The sequence below is a fragment of the Lycorma delicatula genome, chromosome 10, assembly GCF_047948215.1.
Source record: "Lycorma delicatula isolate Av1 chromosome 10, ASM4794821v1, whole genome shotgun sequence".
Taxonomy (NCBI): domain Eukaryota; kingdom Metazoa; phylum Arthropoda; class Insecta; order Hemiptera; family Fulgoridae; genus Lycorma; species Lycorma delicatula.
The window spans coordinates 117,021,772-117,040,460 of NC_134464.1; the positions used below are offsets into that span (position 1 = coordinate 117,021,772).

The window sequence follows — 18,689 nt, forward strand, 5'->3', positions numbered from 1 at the left end:
GATGTCAAGCGATGGTGTAGGTGCCCCATGGCCTGATTGATTACCATTTAACACAGTTTCTGGCGGGTCATGGCAAATTCAGGGCCTACTTACATAGGTTTAACTTGGACCAGGCGGATAACTGTCCGGTGTGTCAAGAGGAAGAAACACCCCATCATGTCTTTTTCAGATGTCCCAGGTACAATGAGGCGAGGAATGACCTCCTAGTCAAACTAAACAGAGGGGCCATATTTGCACCTGAAGAGGTACAAAACATCCTGCTTGAATCTGAAACAGCATGGAGAGTGACTACTAACTACACTAAAGTTGTTATGGAAGACCTAGGAAGATAGGAGGAGTTCTGCATAACACGAGACGCTGGAGGATGCACGGGCTCCTGGCTGAGTATCTAGAGGGCCCCCCAAACGTGTGGGGGTCACACATTTGAGGGGCCCCACAGACACAATGAGGCCGTGAGCACTCCGCCTGTGTATCTAACGGCGACTGCAGATTGTAAGTCTGTAGTAGGCATGTATCCATTGTGGAGTGGATGATGAGACGATTTTGTTAATAATACAAATTGACTCTGAGTTTTCTTGTGTCATGATACTTGAAGTATCATGTTGAGCTGTATGTTTTATGATATTTTATTTTGAGTTTTTCTTTATTTGTTGTGTACTGCTGGTTATGTATGTATTATCTTGTGTTGTATTTTGCATTTAGTCGCGCACTAATTATATATGTAGCAATTCAGGTGTAATGTTTTGTATTATTGATTTAATGTTATTATGTTAATAGTCGCTTATGTTGTTGTTTATATATTTTGTTTATAATGTATTATTTTATGTAGTGTATGTTATATATACATATTTATAATGTATATTTGTATAATATAAATTTGTGTAGTATATAATTATAACATAAGTTAAATATTATTTGTAATGTATTCTGCTTGCTGTTTCATCACAAGTGTTTGATGTATATGATACATTCTCATGTGCAGCACTGCATTATAGTTAGTTTTAATTGCTTCATCAAAATGTTTTATGTAAAATTAGGTTAAAAGAAGAAACGCTAATATAAAGTCTTATTTTAGTGACTGCAATGGTAAACATAAGTAATTCTTATTATGTAAATTTTTATTTTATTTTAATTTCACATAAAACATTCTGATGAAGAAGAGGTCTTTGTGAAAATATTAAATGTGGATGAAAAAATAATGCAATAGGTAAAACATTCATTTTTATAGATAATTTATAAAGTACACAGTTTTACTGAGCATTCAGTCATCATATTTTCCTCATTAAAATATGTACATAATTGCACTGCTATCAAACATATAAAATCTGTTCTATTAAAAAACTTTCACATGCACAAAGAATTGCTTTTTATATTAAGATTACTAACCAATCTACTGCTTATCATACATAAACTCAACTTTTTAATTTTTTATTCTACATGTTGTTAAAGGCATAACAAAATCTAATATAACTATCAGTTTATATAATTAAAGAAAATTAGTAAACTAACTGCAGAAATTAAATTATTACATAGGTTAATTAAGTATTTATAAATAAAAATATGTTTATTACTAATGTTTAATATTTATGTTATAGAAGGATGTTTCCTGTAGTAAAAGTAAGTGTGACAGGGCTTGATCCAACCGCAATGTACACAGTACTGTTGGAGTTTGTACAAATTGAACAACACAGGTAAATAGAGATAAATTAACATGAAAGATATAATCAAATGAAATCCAAAATTTAAAATAAATGAACAAGAAAATAAATAATGAACCAAGGTAAAAAAATCATTACTAAAGATGCCAATGTTTTAGAACTCATTTACATGATAAATGAGCTGTAGAGACAATCTAATACCTCTTAAAAGTACTGAATAAAAAAATGTCAGTGGAAATTAAATAAACTATTGCTAATGTTAGATTTTATTTTTAACGTTTAAAGCATTCGTTATATGCAAATACTTACAAAGAATTGAAAAAACTGACACCCATATTCAGTAAAATTTATGAATGAAAGTTTAATTAATCTCATAAGTTAATTAGTTAGAAAAGCTCTGTGAAGTATTGGTAGCATCCTCAGCCTTTCATCCAGAGATCCCGCATTGAAATCCCAGTCAGACATGGCATTTTCTGTACACTACAAAATTCCGTTTCTACATTCCCACGAAAAAGCCTCAGGTTTATGGGTAGAATTAATTCATCAGAAAAAAAAATTAAGTTAAAGTTAAGTTAAAAAAGGATAGTCTGATCATTTATTAGCTAATAAGACTGATAAGTGCGCAGTAATTATACCTCCAATTTGTTATGAAGCAGTAAATCGTTAAATATAAAAAATGTTATATATATATATATATATATATATATATATATATGTTGTGTGTGTGTGTGTATGATTCAATGTGATCCACCCAAGTACAGAAAATAAATAAAATGACACCCTATTTTTTCATATGATTCCTACAAAAGTACTTTCACAGTAACTCACATCTTCAGTTGTAGATTTTTTTTTTTGTAAAATAGTTTGTATAAAAATTACGTATTAAACATAAATTTAAAATATAAAAAATTAAAATTACATATAAAATATATGACGTCAATTAAAAAAAAAATAAATAAAAATAAAATCATACTACATATGTATGGCCAGCCAGTACTATAGTATTATATTAAATAAAATGTTTATGTAATATCTGTTAAAGTGCTGCTATCTATTGCAACTTTTATAAGTGTGTCCTCCTCAAATTTTGTTTGTAAGTTGATTGAGTTGAATCCCTGCTTGTATTTATGTACATAATACTTTTCCAAAATACCTAGATTTTTATTATTATTATTTTTTATATCTTCTTTCTTAATTTCCAATATTTTTAAATTAGTATTAATATCTGAAATATAATGTTTATTATTAATGAGATGATCAGCAACATTAAAGAAACACATTTTTTTATTTTTATAATGCCTAAAATGTTGATAAAATTTAAAAAATCTTTTAGTTCTTTTAATTTTAAAAGATCTGTTGGTTTTACCTACATAAATATTCTCACTATACTTTATCTTATAAACCCCATATAAATTGTATAAATTATATAATCAGTATTATTATTATTGCTATTTAAATATTTTATTATGTGGTTGTTAGTTCTATATGCAGTTTAAAAATGTATTATTATCATAAACTTTAGTAATATTTTCAACAATACTATCGATGTATGAATATTTTAAGTAAACATTTTCAACCTTCTGTGTGTTATTTACTGGTTTTAAAGTTATTCTACTATTAAGTTTTGACATTTGTTTTTTAAATATATTATCAATTAAAAAATCACTATATCCATTATGACCTTACAACATTAAGTTGACCTTGAAATTACCTTTATTTGACCTTATCAAGGACTACACAGGTTATGAATATTTCCTCCTTGAAATGGAGAAAAATGAACTACCTGGTGTATATATATATATTAAATAACTACACTGTAATCTGATCTACCAGTTTGTAGATGAAATTTAATTTATATCATGAGTGTATCTCAATGTAACAAATCAAGAAACAAAGAAAAAGTTGAATTTATACGTATAGTTCAGGTCAATCCAGGACTACTAATTTTTAATAAATTTAGAACACACTTATGACAGTAAAAAATACTTTTACCTCTCAATGTAATCCCCTCCTATATTTATACATTTATCCCAGTGTTTCACTAGTGCCTGGATACTGGCAGTGAAGAAAGATTTGTCGTTATGTCAAAATCAAGAGAGAAATAACTGCTTCACCTCATTGTTGCATTGAAATGCTGGCCTCCTAGAAATAATTTGAAGGGGCCAAACAGGTTAAAATCGCTGGGACCAAGGTCTGGACTGTACAGGGATGTGGCAATAACTCCCAGCCAAGATCATGTAGTGTGCAAGTTATGCCATGGACGATCATACATTGTTCTGCAGAAACAAGATTCCTTTAGTGATTGCACCATGCTGTTTTTTGCACTGAGCATTGTGCACATCTTTGAGAACTTTTCAGTAGTACTCACTCTTAATATTGACTCAACGGGGTAGAAAATCAACGTGAATGATGCCATTTATATCCCAAACAACTGAGGCCATAACTCTGATGGCTCTGAACCACCTTGACCGGGTTTGTCATTCACTGATGTATGGCATTCTTTAACATTTTTGCATCACTCAAATGCTTACTGTGACTAAGAGTTTCATCACCATACTGTGTAAGGAGTCGTAAATAAATCTCACTGGGTTTTACACCTTCATTCACAAGAAATTTCATTACAATCCACTGTTCCACATTTCCATTCACTACATCAGAGCCGTATTCTTTACGACTAACTGTTGTTGTTGTTTAACGTTCCTTCACACCAGCGCGCCTTGCAGTAATAACTAACACTGGTGCCTTATGTGTACAACCAACAGAATGCACAGGAATTTCCAATTGTATATAGTCTAATAAAAAACTTGGACAATTGACGTTGCTTATATGTTGTTGAATTAAACTGCCAGTTGCTCAGCTGTCCCATAAGATCATTTACATTAAAAAAAAAATTGCATGAACTTTATGTTAATAAAAACTGAAAAAAAAAAGTTGGCTATCACATTGATGAAAATTTTGTACAGCATTTGTGTACAACTTGAAATTTTAGCTTTTTACCAGTGATAATGTTGAAGATAAAATTAGCCTTACAACTTAATTTATTTTTTAATTAACAAAAAAAGAAATGGATTTTATTAAAATGTCAAAAGATATTAAAAATAGTGCATAGTAACACAATGCTAAATTAATTTATCTTAAGTATTATAAAACATAGTTTATACATGAAGAAATACAATATTTTGGGGTATTTTAAAAAAAATTAATAGAAAAAACAATTTATCCTTTACTTTACAATGGGCTTTACAAGGTACAACCACAATAGTTATAGGCACCCTGACATGAAATACTAGTGAGACCCACAAAAATGGCACAGCCGTTAAGAGTAAGAAATGTTCAATGCTAAGCTTTCTATGAAAGCGAGGAGTTAAGTGTTTCTGTTACCTTCTTTACCGAGTTGATATACTGTTGCATATCAGAATGCCAAACCTATTGAAATGCAAGTGATATTAGCCTTAACAGAGATTCTTTACTCTGTTCACCACAAGAAGTGGCATTATAATAAACAATCATTATTCTCAGAGGAAAAAATCTCTGATGAATCACTAGTACTTCAGTTAGTTTATATGCATTATTAGAAAGACTGAATCAGATATATTTCTTATGATAAAATCCTTAATATACTACACTGTATTCAACCATTCAGTCAGTATGCATTAAATGTTGAATTTTAAACTAATTTAGCAAATAATAATAAAAAAACAATAATTAAGTTACAAGGTTGAAAAAAAATTGGAAGAATGAAATTACAAGGCTTTTATGAAAATTTAATAAAAAAATGTTCACTAGTATTATTTTCAATGATATATTTTCAAAATCAAAAAAAGCATGTATGAAGAAAATTTTCATAAATCTACGCTCCTATGAGACACAGTATTCCTTCAATATCACTTCATCATCTGAATTTTTGTACAAAATGTTTTAATGGAATCTCTATAATTCACAACATTTTTATTGTAGTTAAACTACTCCTGAAATTTAATATAAATAAACACCAACAAACATAAATCTCACTAAATAATTTTATAAGCAAGAACCTATTTTTTTTTACTTGGAGGATCTCAAAATGTTAATGAAATAAAAAATTCCTAATAGGGCTCATTTTTTATAGATTATAAGAATCAGAAAGTAAAAATAAAAAAATCAAGTTTTCATTAAAATATCTGTACTTATATCAATTGTTTGTTAATAGGTAATTACTACAAATATAAACAATAAACAATTATTTTTATGATAAAAACAATGTTACAGATGGAAATATGTAAATGGAGAATGGGTTCCAGGAGGAAAAGCAGAAGTTGCACCACCAAACCCAATATATATTCATCCAGAATCACCAAATTTTGGTGCACACTGGATGAAAGAACCAATATCATTTGCCAAAGTTAAATTAACTAACAAGACTAATGGAAATGGCCAGGTATGCTGGATATATTTTATTAAATATTTTAATACGAAACAAAATACAATATGAGATCACTTTACATTTAGATATTTTTCTATTTTTGTTACAATGTGGTTTTGCATAATTGATCATCTTTTTCTTTTTATTCTTGTAAAAACTGAAAAGATTTTTAAAATACTGAATAAAGAAATAAGATGTTAGTAATGTTTTTCAGTAATAATGGTATCTTATTGTTATGTAAATAGTGTTACAAATCACAATATAAAAATCAAAACTTTTGATTTATATGGTAAATATACTTTACAAATACTTATTCTCATCATTGTTCTATATTGAACTGTTCACCTGAATACAGGTTCTTAAAAACCAAAAGTTTAAAACAATACTTACACATTTTGAATATATTAAAAAGAAAAAAATGTTCAAAAACTGTTTACAAAAAATAAAAGTTAAAAAGTTGTGTATATTTCAACTGTTAAGCAATTACAAACAGATAAAGAGAATTGATGAAAATAAATATTAATATAAAAATTTCATCAGTATGGATCACAGCTGAAAGATCAGTCTAAGTGGGAGTTTAACCAGTTTAGATAGTGTAATTTACCATATTTGTCTTTTACTGTCTGAAGTCGAGAAAGTCTTGTGTGTGTATTAAGTGTCATAATCATAATGGTTGTAAGTGACCTGGTACAAATCATAAGTAACTCATAAATTATGAAGCTGTTTTCAAACTTAACAAGTATACAATAACTTCACATACATGTAAAGTTATTAGTAATGTGGTTTTTAATGCTGCCTTTTTCATTAGGGTGGTATATTGTTGCACATTTTCTCACCAACATGCTGATGATATTAAGGTATACAAGTGACAACTTCAATCTGTTCACCATAGATGTGCAATGAACATCACTACTATCTGAGAAAGTAATGCTGAATGGTGCCTCTTGTACGACAGGTGCATTATATATTTCACAGTCGTAAGAAAGGTGGGAAAGATGATAATGAAAAAAAAAAATTAATAACTCTTTCTGCTATGAAATAGCAGTATCATGAATGTTAAATGCTAAAAGCAAAAAAAAATACAATTGGCCTGACGTAAGGTATGAGTCACTCCTAAAATTGGCATATGCATTCTCAAGATAACAAGTTCTATGTCACTTTTTCTAAGAAAAAGGAAGCGTAAAGTGGTTCCCATTGTTACCTTCTTTATACAACCTAATATACAGGAACATAAATGTTTTAGCGCATTTTAGGGGTTAATAAAAATTAACAAAGCAATATGGCATGCTTTATTGTTTTCAAACATTAGTGTAGGAACTAGAGATTACTGGTGATCTTGAATGAACATGCTAGCATGATGTAACAACAGGGGAGATCATCAGTGAAACAATGGCAATCATGCAAGAGAAAGCAATGTGCATACTGTGGTTTCATCAAAGTGGATCTGTTATTACTGCTCGTAAACATTTTCGTTTAGAGTATAGCTGTGATCCTCCTAATAAAGACTCTATTAAACATCGGTATCAACAGTTTAAGCATCACATTAAGTGTTAGTACACAAAAATGTGCTTATGAAAAACAGTAGTTTTAGATCCATGAAATACAAAAATTACATAGTATATATATATATATATATATTTCTTTCTTTCTTTTTATAGATAATGCTAAATTCTCTACATAAATATGAACCACGAGTACATGTTGTAAAGGTTGGAACATCTGATCAAAGACGTGTCATAACACATCCGTTCCCAGAAACACAATTTATTGCAGTCACAGCATATCAAAATGAAGAGGTATTTATAAAAATCCATTTCATATAATTTTCTAAAACTATTAACTGTAAATAAATTACCTATAAGCAATAAAATATGTTATAAAATAACATTTACACAAATGATAAAATCTTTTATTAATACGAAATATGAACTAACAATGAAATCCAATTTGTTAAATATGTCAACGGTTAAATCCAATCTACGACTGAAATATTTAGATATAAGCATGATCAAAAACTGTTCACAAAAGAGTAACTGTATCATTAATTGAACATGATTCTTGAATGAACTGTGTTATCAGCTAGTGTGTGATGCTTTTTCATAAAACTCATTTTTTCTCAGTTGACTCCCCATCCCGAAGCCTGTGTTAAGAAGCTTCGCTTTAATACTTCAAAAATATAACTTTAAACAGGCTCAATACTTTACAAGTACAGCTATATTGTAATCGGATGATTAAAGCTTTTATTCATAGAAGAAAACAACCAAATTGAGTAAACAACTGATCATCTAAAAATTTAGATTTGTTTATTCAAAATTTTCTTTTTATATAAAATATTTTTAAAGCAGATTAAAGTAATTATAGTGTTGCAATGATTAATTCAAAAATATTATAATCAATATATTGAGAGAAAATGTTTTTTTTCTCTATCATAATATATCTGAAGAGAAGTAGTACTGAAATATGAAAGTATTCATATCAAAATTAAAAAATAAGATAGCAAAAAGGATTTATTTAAACGTTGTATATCTCAAAATTTACAGTAATTTAATAATAATCTGTAATGTTTTAAACAAATATTAATCTATTTATTCTTCTACTGAATTAGTAAAGAAAATTTTTGAAATAGTTATATTTGGTTATAGCAAGTTACCTTCAGAAGTTGGTTATTTAAAAACAGCTGGAAGAGAAATAACATCAGTGTTAAAACAATGTAATGGTTAATGATGTCCTGCATCAGTAAAGGTGTTGGTTTGGCCAACACGTTTTGGGAAACTCTGTATATAGTGGGAAAAATGAATAATGGTAACAGTAGCACCAATGAAAAGTTTTGGGAACTGGTAACAAATGCCAAATAATTTCCAAATTTTCTTGTAAATATATGATTAATAAAAAATAGAACATATTAAATGCTCTCCACTTTAACACATACCTTGAACATAAACTTATTACATTAACGTACTAGCAACAAGTTAATTACACAATTTTCTGAAATCTGTATTTATCTAATTTTTTTGTTGTAATAATCAACCATAACTAAAACTAATATGTTTTATTATTCTAATTGTATTTTAGAAGTCATAACTTTGGGATAAGAGTAAGGCGTATTGTCTCTTATCAACCAAAATAATTTCATATACCTTACTCCTGTAAAAGATAATAAAATAGAAAATAAAAAAAATATGTAAATGTAAAAGAATTATTATTAGTTTTTAAATTAAGAAAAAATAAGAAATATAAATAATTTTCTTTATTTTTTTCAGGTAACATCTTTAAAAATTAAATATAATCCTTTTGCAAAAGCATTTTTAGATGCAAAAGAACGTCCAGAAACTACTTTATATCAAAGAGAGTATTTACCTCCTCAACAGCCACAATATACACAATGTATGTAAATATACTAATAAACATTGAATAAACAATGATCCATTAATATGTATGTATGTGTGTGTGTTTATATATATATATATATATATATATATATATATATATGTATAAAAGGGGTGTTGCAAAAAGGATGCAATCCTAAGATTAAGAAGGTAGAAGTTAGGCAAAAGTAAATTTTATTTCTCCCTACATAATAGTTGGCAACACTGTACTTAGCAACTTGTAACAGTTAAAATGCCCCTTCTTATGCACTAGTGCTATATCAATATAAATTTGTCTCTATTGTGTTAACTATGTCGTTTTCCAAGGATGAACATGTGTTTATTTATTAAGACTTATTAAACATATAAATCTTACAAACAAGTGAAAGATGAGGTTTTGAATAAAATTTCCCAATCCTTCAGTTCCTAATAAGTCTACAATATCATGTTTTTAATAAATTTTGCGAGACTAGGAATGTACATGATCAGCAAACATTACAAAAAGTGGCTGCAAATGTTATGAAACATGTACAAATCTTTTTTCGGATCAAAGGAATTCATTTTGAACATCTATTGTAAAATTATTAAAGGTAATTTAAATACTGTTGTATAAGTATTTTATTAACATTAATATTTTTGTAATAAATTCACATCATCAAACAAAGGGGGTTTCCTTTTTGAAACATCCATTTTATATATATATTTTTTATTTTTTACTGAAAAATCATGTATATAATTTCTTTTTATTATCGTACATTTGTCATAGGAATATTATGTATGGTAAGACGATAATAAAAAAATTGTACATGTCTTTTCAGTAAAATATAAAAAATATTATGTACTATATGATAAATTCATTCAGTTAAATTTACCATGAGATAAGAATGTGAAATATTGAATATTATCAATATAGATAACTTTGATGCATCAAAAAATTCTAAAGCAGTTGAAAAAATCATTTTAAAAAATTTAAGAAAACTTTTTATAAAAAGAAAAAATAATTTTCAAAAAAATTAATAAAAAAATGTTTTCACTAGTTTATTTTTAAGTGCTTTGGAAGTTGTTATCAGGTTCTGAAAGAATGCTTCTATTTATAATTGACAGCTGCATTAAATTTCAAAGAATAGAGATTCCTTAACAAGAGTGTACGGACCAACCAGAACTTCAAACATATAAAAAAAAAATATGTATAAAAAGAAGACAAAGAAATGTGAATTCATCTGCCTATAAAAATTCAATCCAAAAATAACACAATGAATAGCAAGCAAACTTTACAGAAATTTTTTGTGTATGTGTGTTAGAAAAATCCTCTATTTGGAGATAAAAATAAATAAAAAAGTACTAATGACAGAAAATAATCAAGCCTCCTTCAGGTTAAGAGAAAAGGTGAAATATGATTTGATGAATAATAAACTGGAGCAGAGTGCTAGAATGTAATATGACAATACAGTTGTAGTATACAGACAGTTTCTCTAATTACAGTAATCATCAAACAGGAACAGCGTTCGGTCATTTGGTTTAAAAAACTGAAGCGGTTAAACCCAACAAAATTCATTAAAAAATGGAAGTTAAGTATGGTGATGCATGTTGATCACCTGCAAAAAGTGGATGAACAAAATAAAAAATTGTCAGAGGAAATATGTACAGTAGCAGGCTCTCTTTGACGTGTCTCAAGTAAGACACATTATATAGTGCACTAGAAACCATAGTGATGAAAATCAATGCACAACAACAAGTGAATTAGTTGTCAATAAATAAAATAGCCAAATATTTGGCTAAGAATCATGAATTAATAATCTGGCTTTGAATTTTGTTTCATAGTTCAATGAAGTGTCTGCATGGTGGGTGCCATGGACAGCTGACTGTAGAATTGAAAGATGTTGGCACCTGCAAAGAACTTACAGCACTATGAAGTAGAAAATGGTAGTTTTTCCAGAATGAAACTGTCACTGAACACAATATCTAGACTCACACCAGCAACTAAAAACCCAGAAAATGGGTAAAAGTCTCTCTAATGTATGTTACAATTGAGGCTGCCATTATGCAATAAGATACCCCAGCCTTTCTTTAAGCCATTAATATCAATCTTGTCAACTTACAAAACAGCAGCCTTTTGAATTTCTAGTGGAATTTTTAAAATCTTCATTTGATTTTCCGGTACTTACGTATTAACGCCACCGCAGCTACAGCTTTATTTAAAAACAAAGTAGTCAATCGGATTTCAGTGGAAAACGGGCCGATATAGGGTTTAACAACATAGATTCAAAACAGTCTCTTTATTAATTTTAATAAATGGTTATTTATATTTATTTATTTTATAAATATAATTTAATCAAACTTAACCGATGCTCGCTTCACTCGCTAACCTTGACTAATTAACAGGAGTGTTTTGATTATTTAAATAATAAATAATTGCAATAATTACTGTATTTTTTAAATAAATACTCAAAAAATTACGGTGTTAATTAGTCATGGTTAGCGAGTGAAGCGAGTGTAGGTTAAGTTTGGTTAAATTATGTTTATAAAATAAATAAATATAAATAACCATTTATTAAAATTAATAAAGAGACTGTTCATTTTCCACTGAAATCCGATACACTGAAAACTACTTTGTTTTTAAATAAAGCTGTAGCTGCGGTGGCGTTAATACGTAAGTACCAATTTTCCCTCAAACTTTTGTGGTTCTATAAAGAAGTTAAAGATGTGTATAGAATTAGCACATATGCAGAAAAAAATTATATAAATAAAAAAAAGAAATAGAATAAGAACATAAGTCGCTGTAACTTTTTTTTTGAATGATTGTAAATTTTGTAGCATACTAAAAATACCATGTGTCTGGGATTCAAACCTAAGACCTCCAGATGAAAGGCCATTCCACTATGGAGTTCAACAAGCTATAAAATAAGTAATAAATCATATCCTAACAAATTATAAACAGATTTGTTTAATCAAGAGCAATAACAAAATTTTATCACACAACTCATCTACATAACAATGCAGAATCTGTTTTAAGAATTTGTTATTAATTATCACAGCAATTAAATTGTAACTAATATAAGTAGAAATGATTATAATTGTTGTTCTTTGTAATCATATTTCCATTAACTGACAGCCAGTAATTTAAATAATTGTTTTAATTCCCTTATCATTCAATGAAATATACGTTACCTGGAGGTTCTATGATATGATGAAATTCTTTTTATGATAGCATAAATATCAGTCAATAAGTAATTAGAGAGAAATGACTCTAGAAAAATTATTTATTTAACAACAATTAAATTAACGATACTTTTCAACATAATCCATGCTCATATTTAGGCACCTGTCCCATCTTTTTGTGACCTTTCTTATTGTAGTAGAAAAACATTGTTTGCCTCTGTGTCTGAGCCATTCCTGTACCACATTCTTGATTTGCTCGTTGTTGCTGAACTTGGTGCAAAGTAAAAACACTTTGAGAGGACCAAACAAAAAAACTTGAATTGTACAAGATCAGAACTGTAAGGTGGATGTGGTAAAACCTCCTAACCCAACTTTTGAATAGCTTTCTGTGTCTTTTGAGCAGAATGGGGGTGGACATTATCATGTAAAAGATTTACACCGTTTGAGAGAGAACCAGTGTTTCTTCCTTATTGCAGGTTTCACTTTACCTTCTAGCATACTACAAAAGTATTTACTGTTAATTGTATATTGTACATCCAAATAATAGCAATAAATTGGGCCTTTATATTCCCCAAACACCATAAGCATCACTTCACTAGCTGAATTGTAGGATTTGAATTCTTTTCCTGGCAGGCAAACTTGAATGTTTCATTTCAATACACTGAAGTTTGAATTCCATCTCAAAATTATGAATCCAAGTTTCATCACAAGTTATGGTGTGATCTAGAAAACCTTCAGGTAAAAACTGTTGTTTAAGTTCTTTACAAATGTGAATTCAAGTGTCTTTATAATTTTGAGCTGCCTATCTCGGAGCTCAGCTGAATATGGTTTGTGGTGATTCAGTTTATCATAGATAATGGAATGATCAGTGCCAATACTTGAACTACAAATTTCAGCAATTTCCCAAATTTTTTATCCATCTCTCCATGCAAATTAAATCAATAATGCAAATAAGAAGTATCAATTGCAGAAGTTTTTGTAGGTAAATTACATTAACATTGCTTGAATAAAATAAATTATAAATAATGATTATTTAAAATTCAGAGATTTGAAAATACCCTAGTAATTTCATTATTTTATTCTACTAATAGAGAAAACTGGTCTAATTAATCAGAAAGTATATAATCTTTTTCTGGATAAGAAACATAGTTTATATTTTTATAAAAATTAATTGAAGTGGTTGTGGCGTGTATGAAACGCAATTAAACATATAATTTTTATATTTTGTATGACATTAATGTGAAAAAAATTATTACATTGTTTAACAGACAGCAGTGCATGGTTTTTACCTCAACCCACAGTATATACAACATGTGAAAGAGTGACCACTTCTAGTTCTAGATGTCAGCGACCATCACCTTATCCAATAAGATCGAATAATCATGCATCATCACCTCCTCCACCTCCTCAAATTGGTAATCAAATATAAGTGTTGTTATTAAATGATAATATTTAATATTTATAACCATGTTTTCTGAATGAGAAAATTAATAAAACATTATTGTGTAGATGACTGGTTAAAACATTATTGCTTCTAAGGGGATTACATTTACCGTTCAGCCATCTTTTGGATTAGATGGAGATTTCCATTTGTTACTGTGCCAATAATGGAAATGGATAAACTTCTTTTTATCAGACACCTTCACAAGAACCGTTGTATGCAGAATGGCACTCGTTAACACTTGTTTTCTGTAATCAGTGATCAGATATACCTGAATTATTCACGTCATGATAGGATTTTTCTAGTATGTACAAAATATTTAATATTTTGAAAATTCATATTTTTATATCTCATTCAGTTAGCTTATAGAATTCAAGTAAACAGACTGCATGTACGAGTGTTCAGGCAGCCAATTCACAAGCATCTGCTGTAAATCAAGACCCATAACAAAGAAACTACATGACATTAATATACAATAACCACGTACAATTATATTTTACAAGAATTATACACATATTTTTAATTAAATTTTTTTTCTAAGACCTATTTGTCCTTTTTCCACATGATGGCAGCAATGCCTATTGTTCTTTTTCGCACATTATGGCAGCACTGCCGCCTATTTGTCTTTTTCCCATATGATAGGGCAGCACTGCCTAGAATGTATATCAATATTTTCCACCATATTAAATGTGTAGTTCAGATTTTCCAGCACAGTAATTAAAATGTATTTATTACAAGTAGCAATTTATTTTGCTTGAAAATGATGAAACAAAGGATTTGCATGAAATATTTATAATATTAAATAAAGATGTGAAGAAAACTAACATATATGAACATGTTAGAGAAAACTTTTGGTGAGGATGTTATATGACACTAAGGGTTTATGAGTGGTAAAAGTGGATTCAAGAAGACGATGAAGATAACAAAAGGGTTGGACATTCTAACACAAACAACTAATGAAAAATAGAGATAAAATAAAGGACATTGTGATAATTATCAAATCACGATTAGAGAAGTTGCTGAAGAAGTGATCATCTCTTGTTACTCATGTGAATAATCTCTTATGACTTATGATTCACATAATCTTTTTTGTGAAACAATTTTGATAGACATTTTGGGTATGAAATGAGTAGCAGCAAAATCTGTTCCAAAACTATTGAATTTTCAACTAAGCAACATCACAGAACTATAGTTAGCTAGTATCACTGATGACTCAGAATTACTCAAACGTGTCATAATAGGTGATGGAAAATGGGTGTATTGTTATGCTATTAAAATGAAGGTCCAATCATTCCAATCGAAGCTTCCTGAAGAACAATGACCGAAAAAAGCACCTGAGTTCAATCAAATAATAAAGGTTTTCCGTTACTGTTTTTTCAATGACAATGCTGTCATCCATTACGAATGTTTACCACAAGGTTGTACAGTCAGCAAATAGTATTACTTAGCAGTTTATATGAGGAATTTGAAGAGAAGACCCGTAGATAAACAATCTTGGATTTTGCACAATGATAACATTCCAGCTCAATTTCAGCAATTTAATTTGTGATTATTTAGCCAAAAATAAAAACATAATAATGCTGCAAACTCAATGTTTTCCAGACGTGGTGTCTAATGATTTTTTGTTGTTACTACTGATTAAGAGAAGGTTAAAAGACAATGATTTGTAATAATAGATGAAATAAAGGAAGAATTGTTAAGTGAACTTAAGACTATAACAAAAAATACTTTCCACAAATGTTTTGAGGATTGGAAGACAGCTGACATAAATAAGTCAATCTCTTTTATGGAGAATTCTTTTGAAGAGGGCAATATCAAAATATCAATATAGAAGAAAAAGTAAATTCATTTTGATAAAAATTAAAATTATTATTTTTATTGCACCTTGTATAACATACAGAAAAGAACAATTGTTAAAATTGTAATCTAATCTGATGGTCTCAGATGTTTCTAGTTAAATACTAAACGAATATTTTGTTTTACGTGTTAACAAATAGTTTAACCTCAAAACACAAGTTAATAATGAATATCAATATGGTCTTGATTCAAAAATATTTTTTTTTAAAACACTAAAAAATGTTAATGCATCTCTAAATAATAGTTATATTTCTTATTTTCATATTTTAGCCATAAAAAATAAATAATAATGTATTATTGTTATGTTACTATAGGTACTTACAGTTCAGAACCACAAACATGTAATTCACCAACAATGATGCAATTACCACCAACAAATTATACATGGACAACACCACCACCTTCATCACAAGTTGTACCGACAGCACCAATTGGTTGTAGTCAAATAAATTGGACAAATACATCACCACCACCAACACCACCAATACCAACAAATTCACCTCCACATCCACATCATACTTGTAACTCACCTTTAACAACAAGTTGGCATCCATTAACTACTGATCAAACAATGTACCATCATCATCAAGCTCATTATCATCATCATCACCATCATGAATACATACCGCTACAAGTAGCAGAGTATACGACAAATTCAATAACAGAACAGTCAACAAATAACAGAAGTCCTGTGAATAATAACAATAATGATGATGAGGAAAATGATAATGATGAAAACAACACAAGTGAAGAAAAAATTGAAATAAATTATAGAAGGACTGGAGAAATATGGCATCTTCCTACAACACCACCAACACATGCTTTATTATGACAGATCAGTTGTAACTTTATTTAAAGATTAATAATAAAACAAAAATTACTATTCAACTTCTGCAACTCTTATTGAGAGGAAAAAACATAGATTATGTGTTAGCTATTTAATAATTTTCATTCTGCTTAAAAAATAGGAAAAAATATTTAAGTAATCCAGAATTTTGATTTTCTTCAGCTACTGTATATAACTATCTTAAATACTAAGAAATTTTTGTTTTTATTAATTTCTATATCGTAACTGGCATCTAAGTTACCTTATGTCTGTTTTGATAAATTTACCTTCACACACTTTAAATAAAACATTTATTGAAACACTAACCTGTTTACATATTTTTTAATAATTTATAATAAAAAATATCAATTTAATTTTCTATTTACTTCTCATTTGTCTAAATGTGTAGGTGGTATTACATTTTATATTTTGATATAGAAACATGTTTTGCTACAAAACCTTTTGAAATATGAATGGCATAACTAGTTAAAAATTGAAATATTTTCTAAAGATGATGAAGATCTAACAAAAATATCAGAAAATACAAGTAATATTTAATACATAAATATTACATACATTTTCTGAAATATATGCTAAAAACATGCATTGTTTTTGCAATGCCTGTTTTTTCAGAGTAAAAATGTTCATCAATTATAAAAATATTTAAGTTAGAAATTTTTTTTAACATAATATTCTAATTTTGAAGAAAATCTTTTTAAACAAGAAAACCAGAAGTTTTTTTTGAAAATCAGACTTATTTTAATTATTTAGTAAGAAAATTAAAGGAAGTATAACTATAATCCATAGCAGAGATGTTATATTCATTTATAAAAAAAATAATTATATAATAATTATGTAAATATACTTTTAATAAAAATTGATTGGAAAGTATCCTTTTTTTTTACTGTATATACATATTGTATCATAAAATAAATTAAAACCTACATATATTACCACAGACAAAATTTTTTCTTAAAAAAAAATAAAAGGTGAGGAAGTATGTTTTGTCATTGATGATAAACAAAATTTCAACAATATAATTAGTATAAAAATCTGAGTCATCAATTCTTTAACATGTTATCACATATATTCACATGCTATCATTGTAGGCTCATTGCATAATGAGCCTACAATGATAGCCATAGATGCAAGAGTGTGAAATAAGTCACAACAATCTAGAGGCTTATGTTGTAAACTTTGCAAGGGTGCATTAAAGGCCATTATAGAGAGTTAATATATTTTAATATATTTAAATTTAAAATATATTTAATACAAAGTAAGCAACTTAAAACTGAACAAAGTGGCTTGAATTGAAGTTTGTTTGAGTATCACGTATAACACTGCTGCAACTAGCACTGCTATTGGTTGTGTATGTCACTACTCTTTGTCTACTGTAAATTCTTCATGCTTCAGTTAAGTATAATTTAATTTTTTGCAGCTGTGTTCTATGCTCAGTTAACAAATTGTAAAAAAGAATACAGCTTATTCCAACATGATGGAGCAATGTGTCACACATTAAACTACTCACTAGCATGCGTTCATGAGGCATTATAGAACAAACTGTCAGCAAAGGATGGTGACCTCTACAATCCCCAGATTTGTCTGGTTGCAATGAATCAAATCTCCCCCATTATTAGTGACCTGAAGGTGAACATTCAACAAGAAATCATACGCATTGACAAAAACGTTTTGCATCAAGCGACTTTCAATACCATCAGAGCACAAAAGTGCATAGCTGTGCAGGGCGCTCACTTCAAAGATCTTTTGTAAAAATATGGTAAATATATAAACTTTTGCTAAAGTAAATACAGAATTTAATTTAATTTATATTTTCATTTTAGTTTCCTGGTGAATGTAGTGAGAACAGCTACATTAAGGAGGAAAGTATGATGATCATGTCAAAAGTGGGATATCAAGTTTTTTGAGAATCTTTATGTTTTAGAGTCCAATTAGTTCATCTAAACCTACAACACATATGTAT

General features: G+C 28.5%; 1 protein-coding gene across 1 annotated transcript in view; it reads left to right on the forward strand.

Annotated features, from left to right (window-relative positions):
* byn (T-domain transcriptional activator brachyenteron) overlaps window positions 1–17,181 on the forward strand; it is a 62,264-nt gene extending 45,083 nt beyond the window's left edge. The window contains 7 exon segments of the mRNA XM_075376417.1: window positions 1,596–1,691; window positions 5,907–6,075; window positions 7,719–7,856; window positions 9,321–9,454; window positions 13,851–13,999; window positions 16,197–16,524; window positions 17,118–17,181. Coding sequence (XP_075232532.1) covers window positions 1,596–1,691; window positions 5,907–6,075; window positions 7,719–7,856; window positions 9,321–9,454; window positions 13,851–13,999; window positions 16,197–16,524; window positions 17,118–17,181 — 1,078 coding nt within the window.
* The last annotated feature ends 1,508 nt before the right edge of the window (window positions 17,182–18,689 follow it).